This window comes from Oncorhynchus kisutch, linkage group LG7, assembly GCF_002021735.2.
Source record: "Oncorhynchus kisutch isolate 150728-3 linkage group LG7, Okis_V2, whole genome shotgun sequence".
Taxonomy (NCBI): domain Eukaryota; kingdom Metazoa; phylum Chordata; class Actinopteri; order Salmoniformes; family Salmonidae; genus Oncorhynchus; species Oncorhynchus kisutch.
The window spans coordinates 41,330,079-41,342,193 of record NC_034180.2 but is presented as its reverse complement, the minus strand read 5'-3'; the positions used below and the strand labels follow the sequence as shown (position 1 = coordinate 41,342,193).

At 50.9% G+C, this 12,115-nt stretch overlaps 1 protein-coding gene across 1 annotated transcript in view; it reads left to right on the top strand.

Moving 5' to 3' along the window:
* The window catches only part of LOC109894627 (usherin-like), a 378,093-nt gene that overhangs the window by 101,033 nt on the left and 264,945 nt on the right, over window positions 1-12,115 (top strand). The window contains 1 exon segment of the mRNA XM_031828079.1: window positions 396-591. Coding sequence (XP_031683939.1) covers window positions 396-591 — 196 coding nt within the window.

Genomic DNA, 12,115 nt, shown 5'->3' with positions numbered 1-12,115 from the left:
GACAGATGAATGGCATGACATGTCCTTATCCAAAAGGCATTACAGATTTAACCAAGGGTTCAATTCTGGTAGCATCCCAAAATATCCAGGAATTCCACATTTCTGGTTGGAATATTCATGGAGAGAATATTCAGGAAATCAGAATTTTGGAAATGTTTATGGATTTTGCAACCCTAATAGAGTTAGATTGGATATAATTCCAATATGCTCCTTCTTTTAGGCCTCTCCTCAATTATGTGTTTGTCACAAATGGTGTCTATTGTTGCTCCATTCCTTGACTACAGGTTTGGTTATGGCAAAATTGTTCTTGTTCCATGCTGTGTATAATGTATTGTGTATGTATGGCCATAGATAGGTGTTGTCTCTAATTTCGTACCCATTTGATTTGATTCCAGGTTACTTCCTCTCTGTGTCGGAGTTGGGGTCTGAGGTGAGCGTGTGTGTGGAGTGTGACTGTCACCCGGTGGGCTCGTCGGGACAGGTGTGTGGCGGCCAGATGGGGCAGTGTGTGTGTGTTGACCCCTCGGTGGGAGGACGCAGGTGTGACCAGTGTCAGGACCTCCACTATGGCTTCAACCCTGGGCTTGGCAGGTAAGATACATCACCTCCCATACATTCAGCCCCATACACACCAACTCAGATTTCAGCCCCATACACACCAACCCAGATTTCAGCCCCATACACACCAACCCTGGTTTCAGCCCCATACTTACCAACCCTGGTTTCATCCCCATAGTTACCAACCCTCGTTTCAGCCCCATACTTACCAACTCTGGTTTCAGCCCCATACTTACCAACCCTGGTTTCATCCCCATAGTTACCAACCCTCGTTTCAGCCCCATACACATCAACCCCAGGTTTCAGCCTCATACACACCAACCCCAGGTTTCAGCCCCATACACACCAACCCTGGTTTCAGCCCCATAGTTACCAACCCAAGTTTCAGCCCCTTACTTACCAACCCTGGTTTCAGCCCCATACCCACCAACCCCAGGTTTCAGCCCCATACACACCAACCCCTGGTTTCAGCCTCATACACACCAGCCCTGGTTTCAGCCCCATATACACCAACCCCAGGTTTCAGCCCCATACACACCAACCCCTGGTTTCAGCCTCATACACACCAACCCTGGTTTCAACCTCATACACACCAACCCTGGTTTCAGCCCCATACTTACCAACCCTCGTTTCAGCCCCATACACATCAACCCCAGGTTTCAGCCTCATACACACCAACCCCAGGTTTCAGCCCCATACACACCAACCCCTGGTTTCAGCCTCATACACACCAACCCCTGGTTTCATCCCCATAGTTGCCAACCCTGGTTTCAGCCCCATACACACCAACCCTGGTTTCAGCCCCATACACATCAACCCCAGGTTTCAGCCTCATACTTACCAACCCTGGTTTCATCCCCATAGTTACCAACCCTGGTTTCAGCCCCATACACACCAACCCTGGTTTCAGCCCCATACATACCAACCCTGGTTTCAGCCCCATACACACCAACCCTGGTTTCAGCCCCATACTTACCAACCCAGGTTTCAGCCCCATACACACCAGCCCTGGTTTCAGCCCCATATACACCAACCCAGGTTTCAGCCCCATACACACCAACCCCAGGTTTCAGCCCCATATACACCAACCCAGGTTTCAGCCCCATATACACCAACCCAGGTTTCAGCCCCATACACACAAACCCCTGGTTTCAGCCTCATACACACCAACCTCAGGTTTCAGCCCTATACACACCAACCCTGGTTTAAGCCCCATACACACCAACCCTGGTTTCAGCCCCATACACACCAACCCCTGGTTTCAGCCTCATACACACCAACCTCAGGTTTCAGCCATATACACACCAACCCTGGTTTCAGCCCCATACACACCAATCCCATGTTTCAGCCCCATACACACCAACCCCAGGTTTCAGCCCCATACACACCAACCCAGGTTTCAGCCCCATACACACCAACCCCATGTTTCAGCCCCATACACACCAACCCCATGTTTCAGCCCCATACACACCAACCCCATGTTTCAGCCCCATACACACCAACCCAGGTTTCATTCCCATACCCACCAACCCCAGGTTTCAGCCCCATACCTACCAACCCAGGTTTCAGCCCCATACACACCAACCCCAGGTTTCAGCCCGATATACACCAACCCCAGGTTTCAGCCCCATACACACCAACCCCTGGTTTCAGCCTCATACACACCAACCCTGGTTTCAACCTCATACACACCAACCCCGGTTTCAGCCCCATACACACCAACCCTGGTTTCAGCCCCATACTTACCAACCCTGGTTTCAGCCCCATACTTACCAACCCTGGTTTCATCCCCATAGTTACCAACCCTCATTTCAGCCCCATACACATCAACCCCAGGTTTCAGCCTCATACACACCAACCCCAGGTTTCAGCCCCATACTTACCAACCCTGGTTTCATCCCCATAGTTACCAACCCTCATTTCAGCCCCATACACACCAACCCTGGTTTCAGCCCCATACATACCAACCCTGGTTTCAGCCCCATACACACCAACCCTGGTTTCAGCCCCATACTTACCAACCCAGGTTTCAGCCCCATACACACCAGCCCTGGTTTCAGCCCCATATACACCAACCCAGGTTTCAGCCCCATACACACCAACCCCAGGTTTCAGCCCCATACACACAAACCCCTGGTTTCAGCCTCATACACACCAACCTCAGGTTTCAGCCCTATACACACCAACCCTGGTTTAAGCCCCATACACACCAACCCTGGTTTCAGCCCCATACATACCAACCCTGGTTTCAGCCCCATACACACCAACCCTGGTTTCAGCCCCATACATACCAACCCTGGTTTCAGCCCCATACACACCAACCCTGGTTTCAGCCCCATACTTACCAACCCAGGTTTCAGCCCCATACACACCAGCCCTGGTTTCAGCCCCATATACACCAACCCAGGTTTCAGCCCCATACACACCAACCCCATGTTTCAGCCCCATACACACCAACCCCATGTTTCAGCCCCATACACACCAACCCCATGCTTCAGCCCCATACACACCAACCCCATGTTTCAGCCCCATACACACCAACCCCATGCTTCAGCCCCATACACACCAACCCCATGTTTCAGCCCCATACACACCAACCCCAGGTTTCAGCCCCATACACACCAACCCCAGGTTTCAGCCTCATACACACCAGCCCTGGTTTCAGCCCCATATACACCAACCCCAGGTTTCAGCCCCATACACACCAACCCCTGGTTTCAGCCTCATACACACCAACCCTGGTTTCAACCTCATACACACCAACCCTGGTTTCAGCCCCATACTTACCAACCCAGGTTTCAGCCCCATACACACCAGCCCTGGTTTCAGCCCCATATACACCAACCCTCGTTTCAGCCCCATACACACCAACCCTGGTTTCAGCCTCATACACACCAACCCCAGGTTTCAGCCCCATACACACCAACCCCTGGTTTCAGCCTCATACACACCAACCCCTGGTTTCAGCCCCATACTTACCAACCCTGGTTTCATCCCCATAGTTGCCAACCCTCGTTTCAGCCCCATACACACCAACCCTGGTTTCAGCCCCATACACATCAACCCCAGGTTTCAGCCTCATACTTACCAACCCTGGTTTCATCCCCATAGTTACCAACCCTCGTTTCAGCCCCATACACACCAACCCTGGTTTCAGCCCCATACATACCAACCCATGTTTCAGCCCCATACACACCAACCCTGGTTTCAGCCCCATACTTACCAACCCAGGTTTCAGCCCCATACACACCAGCCCTGGTTTCAGCCCCATATACACCAACCCAGGTTTCAGCCCCATACACACCAACCCCAGGTTTCAGCCCCATATACACCAACCCAGGTTTCAGCCCCATATACACCAACCCAGGTTAAAGCCCCATACACACAAACCCCTGGTTTCAGCCTCATACACACCAACCTCAGGTTTCAGCCCTATACACACCAACCCTGGTTTCAGCCCCATACACACCAACCCTGGTTTCAGCCCCATACACACCAACCCCTGGTTTCAGCCTCATACACACCAACCTCAGGTTTCAGCCATATACACACCAACCCTGGTTTTAGCCCCATACACACCAATCCCATGTTTCAGCCCCATACACACCAACCCCAGGTTTCAGCCCCATACACACCAACCCAGGTTTCAGCCCCATACACACCAACCCCATGTTTCAGCCCCATACACACCAACCCCATGTTTCAGCCCCGTACACACCAACCCCATGTTTCAGCCCCATACACACCAACCCAGGTTTCATTCCCATACCCACCAACCCCAGGTTTCAGCCCCATACCTACCAACCCAGGTTTCAGCCCCATACACACCAACCCCTGGTTTCAGCCTCATACACACCAGCCCTGGTTTCAGCCCCATATACACCAACCCCAGGTTTCAGCCCCATACACACCAACCCCTGGTTTCAGCCTCATACACACCAACCCTGGTTTCAACCTCATACACACCAACCCCGGTTTCAGCCCCATACACACCAACCCTGGTTTCAGCCCCATACTTACCAACCCTGGTTTCAGCCCCATACTTACCAACCCTGGTTTCATCCCCATAGTTACCAACCCTGGTTTCAGCCCCATACACATCAACCCCAGGTTTCAGCCTCATACACACCAACCCCAGGTTTCAGCCCCATACTTACCAACCCTGGTTTCATCCCCATAGTTACCAACCCTCGTTTCAGCACCATACACACCAACCCTGGTTTCAGCCCCATACACATCAACCCCAGGTTTCAGCCTCATACTTACCAACCCTGGTTTCATCCCCATAGTTACCAACCCTCGTTTCAGCCCCATACACACCAACCCTGGTTTCAGCCCCATACATACCAACCCTGGTTTCAGCCCCATACACACCAACCCAGGTTTCAGCCCCATACACACCAGCCCTGGTTTCAGCCCCATATACACCAACCCAGGTTTCAGCCTCATACACACCAGCCCTGGTTTCAGCCCCATATACACCAACCCCAGGTTTCAGCCCCATACACACCAACCCCTGGTTTCAGCCTCATACACACCAACCCTGGTTTCAACCTCATACACACCAACCCTGGTTTCAGCCCCATACTTACCAACCCAGGTTTCAGCCCCATACACACCAGCCCTGGTTTCAGCCCCATATACACCAACCCTCGTTTCAGCCCCATACACACCAACCCTGGTTTCAGCCTCATACACACCAACCCCAGGTTTCAGCCCCATACACACCAACCCCTGGTTTCAGCCTCATACACACCAACCCCTGGTTTCAGCCCCATACTTACCAACCCTGGTTTCATCCCCATAGTTGCCAACCCTCGTTTCAGCCCCATACACACCAACCCTGGTTTCAGCCCCATACACATCAACCCCAGGTTTCAGCCTCATACTTACCAACCCTGGTTTCATCCCCATAGTTACCAACCCTCGTTTCAGCCCCATACACACCAACCCTGGTTTCAGCCCCATACATACCAACCCATGTTTCAGCCCCATACACACCAACCCTGGTTTCAGCCCCATACTTACCAACCCAGGTTTCAGCCCCATACACACCAGCCCTGGTTTCAGCCCCATATACACCAACCCAGGTTTCAGCCCCATACACACCAACCCCAGGTTTCAGCCCCATATACACCAACCCAGGTTTCAGCCCCATATACACCAACCCAGGTTAAAGCCCCATACACACAAACCCCTGGTTTCAGCCTCATACACACCAACCTCAGGTTTCAGCCCTATACACACCAACCCTGGTTTCAGCCCCATACACACCAACCCTGGTTTCAGCCCCATACACACCAACCCCTGGTTTCAGCCTCATACACACCAACCTCAGGTTTCAGCCATATACACACCAACCCTGGTTTTAGCCCCATACACACCAATCCCATGTTTCAGCCCCATACACACCAACCCCAGGTTTCAGCCCCATACACACCAACCCAGGTTTCAGCCCCATACACACCAACCCCATGTTTCAGCCCCATACACACCAACCCCATGTTTCAGCCCCGTACACACCAACCCCATGTTTCAGCCCCATACACACCAACCCAGGTTTCATTCCCATACCCACCAACCCCAGGTTTCAGCCCCATACCTACCAACCCAGGTTTCAGCCCCATACACACCAACCCCTGGTTTCAGCCTCATACACACCAGCCCTGGTTTCAGCCCCATATACACCAACCCCAGGTTTCAGCCCCATACACACCAACCCCTGGTTTCAGCCTCATACACACCAACCCTGGTTTCAACCTCATACACACCAACCCCGGTTTCAGCCCCATACACACCAACCCTGGTTTCAGCCCCATACTTACCAACCCTGGTTTCAGCCCCATACTTACCAACCCTGGTTTCATCCCCATAGTTACCAACCCTGGTTTCAGCCCCATACACATCAACCCCAGGTTTCAGCCTCATACACACCAACCCCAGGTTTCAGCCCCATACTTACCAACCCTGGTTTCATCCCCATAGTTACCAACCCTCGTTTCAGCACCATACACACCAACCCTGGTTTCAGCCCCATACACATCAACCCCAGGTTTCAGCCTCATACTTACCAACCCTGGTTTCATCCCCATAGTTACCAACCCTCGTTTCAGCCCCATACACACCAACCCTGGTTTCAGCCCCATACATACCAACCCTGGTTTCAGCCCCATACACACCAACCCAGGTTTCAGCCCCATACACACCAGCCCTGGTTTCAGCCCCATATACACCAACCCAGGTTTCAGCCCCATACACACCAACCCCAGGTTTCAGCCCCATACACACAAACCCCTGGTTTCAGCCTCATACACACCAACCTCAGGTTTCAGCCCTATACACACCAACCCTGGTTTCAGCCCCATACACACAAACCCTGGTTTCAGCCCCATACACACCAACCCCTGGTTTCAGCCATATACACACCAACCCTGGTTTCAGCCCCATACACACCAATCCCATGTTTCAGCCCCATACACACCAACCGCAGGTTTCAGCCCCATACACACCAACCCAGGTTTCAGCCCCATACACACCAACCCCATGTTTCAGCCCCATACACACCAACCCCATGTTTCAGCCCCATACACACCAACCCCATGTTTCAGCCCCATACACACCAACCCCATGTTTCAGCCCCATACACACCAACCCCAGGTTTCAGCCCCATACACACCAACCCCAGGTTTCAGCCTCATACACACCAGCCCTGGTTTCAGCCCCATATACACCAACCCCAGGTTTCAGCCCCATACACACCAACCCCTGGTTTCAGCCTCATACACACCAACCCTGGTTTCAACCTCATACACACCAACCCCGGTTTCAGCCCCATACACACCAACCCTGGTTTCAGCCCCATACACACCAACCCTGGTTTCAGCCCCATACTTACCAACCCAGGTTTCAGCCCCATACATACCAACCCTGGTTTCAGCCCCATACACACCAACCCTGGTTTCAGCCCCATACTTACCAACCCAGGTTTCAGCCCCATACACACCAGCCCTGGTTTCAGCCCCATATACACCAACCCAGGTTTCAGCCCCATACACACCAACCCCAGGTTTCAGCCCCATACACACCAACCCCATGTTTCAGCCCCATACACACCAACCCTGGTTTCAGCCCCATACACACCAACCCTGGTTTCAGCCCCATACTTACCAACCCAGGTTTCAGCCCCATACACACCAACCCCATGTTTCAGCCCCATACACACCAACCCTGGTTTCAGCCCCATACACACCAACCCTGGTTTCAGCCCCATACACACCAACCCTGGTTTCAGCCCCATACTTACCAACCCAGGTTTCAGCCCCATACACACCAACCCCATGTTTCAGCCCCATACACACCAACCCCATGTTTCAGCCCCATACACACCAACCCCATGTTTCAGCCCCATACACACCAACCCCATGTTTCAGCCCCATACACACCAACCCCAGGTTTCAGCCCCATACACACCAACCCCAGGTTTCAGCCTCATACACACCAGCCCTGGTTTCAGCCCCATATACACCAACCCCAGGTTTCAGCCCCATACACACCAACCCCTGGTTTCAGCCTCATACACACCAACCCTGGTTTCAACCTCATACACACCAACCCCGGTTTCAGCCCCATACACACCAACCCTGGTTTCAGCCCCATACACACCAACCCTGGTTTCAGCCCCATACTTACCAACCCAGGTTTCAGCCCCATACATACCAACCCTGGTTTCAGCCCCATACACACCAACCCTGGTTTCAGCCCCATACTTACCAACCCAGGTTTCAGCCCCATACACACCAGCCCTGGTTTCAGCCCCATATACACCAACCCAGGTTTCAGCCCCATACACACCAACCCCAGGTTTCAGCCCCATACACACAAACCCCTGGTTTCAGCCTCATACACACCAACCTCAGGTTTCAGCCCTATACACACCAACCCTGGTTTCAGCCCCATACACACAAACCCTGGTTTCAGCCCCATACACACCAACCCCTGGTTTCAGCCTCATACACACCAACCTCAGGTTTCAGCCATATACACACCAACCCTGGTTTCAGCCCCATACACACCAACCCCTGGTTTCAGCCTCATACACACCAACCTCAGGTTTCAGCCCCATACACACCAACCCCATGTTTCAGCCCCATACACACCAACCCCATGTTTCAGCCCCATACACACCAACCCCATGTTTCAGCCCCATACACACCAACCCCATGTTTCAGCCCCATACACACCAACCCCAGGTTTCAGCCCCATACACACCAACCCCAGGTTTCAGCCCCATACACACCAACCCAGACTAAATGGCTGATGAGAACACACTAAATGGCTGGGGAGAACAGACTAAATGGCTGTGGAGAACAGAGTAAATGGCTGAGGAGAACACACTAAATGGCTGGGGAGAACAGACTAAATGACTGGGGAGAACAGACTAAATGACTGGGGAGAACAGACTAAATGACTGGGGAGAACAGACTAAATGACTGTGGAGAACACACTAAATGGCTGGGGAGAACAGACTAAATGACTGGGGAGAACAGACTAAATGGCTGTGGAGAACAGACTAAATGACTGGGGAGAACACACTAAATGGCTGGGGAGAACACACTAAATGGCTGGGGAGAACTCACTAAATGACTGGGGAGAACAGACTAAATGACTGGGGAGAACAGACTAAATGACTGGGGAGAACAGACTAAATGACTGGGGAGAACAGACTAAATGACTGGGGAGAACAGACTAAATGACTGGAGAACACACTAAATGGCTGGGGAGAACAGACTAAATGACTGGGGAGAACAGACTAAATGGCTGGGGAGAACACACTAAATGACTGGGGAGAACAGACTAAATGACTGGAGAACACACTAAATGGCTGGGGAGAACAGACTAAATGACTGGGGAGAACAGACTAAATGGCTGGGGAGAACACACTAAATGACTGGGGAGAACAGACTAAATGACTGTGGAGAACACACTAAATGGCTGGTGAGAACACACTAAATGGCTGGGGAGAACACACTAAATGGCTGGAGAGAACACACTAAATGGCTGGAGAGAACACACTAAATGGCTGGGGAGAACACACTAAATGGCTGAGGAGAACACACTAAATGGCTGGAGAGAACACACTAAATGGCTGGGGAGAACACACTAAATGGCTGGGAAGAACACACTAAATGGCTGGAGAGAACACACTAAATGGCTGGGGAGAACACACTAAATGGCTGGGGAGAACACACTAAATGGCTGGGAAAGGGGGGGGGTGGGGGGTTGTTGAAAATAATTATACTAATCTTTTTTAGAGGATTCTGAGTAATTTGATAAAAATAAATTAAAACACTTAATTAGGTGTGTGTGTTTGTCTTCCCCTGTGTGTGTGTGTATGTCTTCCCCTGTGTGTGTGTGTATGTTTTCCCCTGTGTGTGTGTGTATGTCTTCCCCTGTGTGTGTGTGTATGTCTTCCCCTGTGTGTGTGTGTGTATGTCTTCCCCTGTGTGTGTGCGTATGTCTTCCCCTGTGTGTGTGCGTATGTCTTCCCCTGTGTGTGTGCGTATGTCTTCCCCTGTGTGTGTGTGTATGTCTTCCCCTGTGTGTGTGTGTATGTCTTCCCCTGTGTGTGTGTGTATGTCTTCCCCTGTGTGTGTGTGTATGTCTTCCCCTGTGTGTGTGCGTATGTCTTCCCCTGTGTGTGTGTGTATGTCTTCCCCTGTGTGTGTGTGTGTGTGTGTGTGTGTATGTCTTCCCCTGTGTGTGTGCGTATGTCTTCCCCTGTGTGTGTGCGTATGTCTTCCCCTGTGTGTGTGTGTATGTCTTCACCTGTGTGTGTGCGTATGTCTTCCCCTGTGTGTGTGTGTATGTCTTCCCCTGTGTGTGTGTGTCTTCCCCTGTGTGTGTGTGTATGTCTTCCCCTGTGTGTGTGTGTATGTCTTCCCCTGTGTGTGTGTGTATGTCTTCCCCTGTGTGTGTGTGTATGTCTTCCCCTGTGTGTGTGCGTGCTATGGGATGACCTTCACTGATAGCTGTGTGTAGTGTATTAAGGCAGAGACCTGTGACTGAGATCTCTTAGCTGTGGGGAGAGAGGGAGAAAAGGAGAGAAAGAGAGAGAACGGTACATCAAGGCCTGAGTTTGATGCAAATGTGCTAGATGAGTGTTTTCAATAGATCAACAACAGGCTGCTGGACAGCACAGATTGTCAATCCATACGAATGTTGAGGGATGTGTGTGTGTGTATGTGTGTATGTTGTGTGCGTGTACGATTGGTCGAGCCCCTGCCTCGCTGGGGTAAGGATGAAAAATGAAGTTTTTAAACTGATTACTGGGGAAGCCTTTCTGGCATCAGGAGACTGAAAACAATAAAGATTTATATTAATATTATAAACTCATTTATCCCCTTGCCAATCAATAAGCCCATGCATCTTATTTGGTTTTCTCCCGGTGCTCGCCGTTCGGCACAGGTTGATCTAATCGAGGTTGGTTATAGACCCTTAATATGGTTATGGGATATTTCCTGGCAGACTAAATGGCATAATATCAGGTCTGCCCAAATCCTTGTTCAGGTAATCATAACCTTGGGGGTAAAAAATAGCTTTTCTTTCTCAACAGAGTGGGTTATTATACGCAGTAATTATAGCCCTGATCTATCCACACACAAACAAATATGTACACGCAGGCACACACACACACACACACACACACACACACACACACACACACACACACACACACAGACATACAAACAAACACAATATCATTAAGATGTTTACCACACAGAGCGGTGTAGTTTACCCGAGCCTCAGAGTAAATTCACATTTGTCGATTTCTTATTTTGATTCATAGTGTCTGTTGTTGAGTCTTTATCCAGTGTGTGTGTGCGTGAGAGAGAGAGAGAGGTCACTGACCCCTATTCTATGAAATGCAGAAAATATACAAATAGGTTTATAACGTATTAAATCTATTACATTTATTATAATAAGACCTGCACTCACGCTTTGAGCACAACGATGACTCTAAGCTCCCGATGAGAGCCCCTGATGGCTATGTACTTGCAGTCTCCACGGAGGATGTTGATGGCCCAGACAGCATCCCTCACCCTCAGAGTATGTGCAGACCAGCTGGCTGTTGTGTTTTCGGACATTTTCCATCTGTTTCTAGCTCAAGAAAGGGAAAGTAACTGAACTGAATGACTACAGTCCCGTAGCACTCACCTCCGTCATCATGAAGTGCTTCGAGAGGCTAGTCAAAGACCATATCACCTCCTCCTGACGGGTCGCCCGCAGGTGGTGAAGGTAGGCATCATTACCTCCTCGACACTGATTCTCAACACGGGGGCCCCACAAGGGTGCGTCCTTAGTCCCCTCTTGTACTCCCTGTACACTCTTAGAAAAAAAGGTGCTATCTAGAACCGTAAACGATTATTTGGCTGCCCTCAGAGGAGAACCCTTTGAAGAACCTTTTTTGGTTGCAGGTAGAACCTGTTTTGGTTCTATGTAGAACCCTCTGTAAAAAGGGTTCTACATAGAACCCAAAACATTCTATGGGGACAGCCGA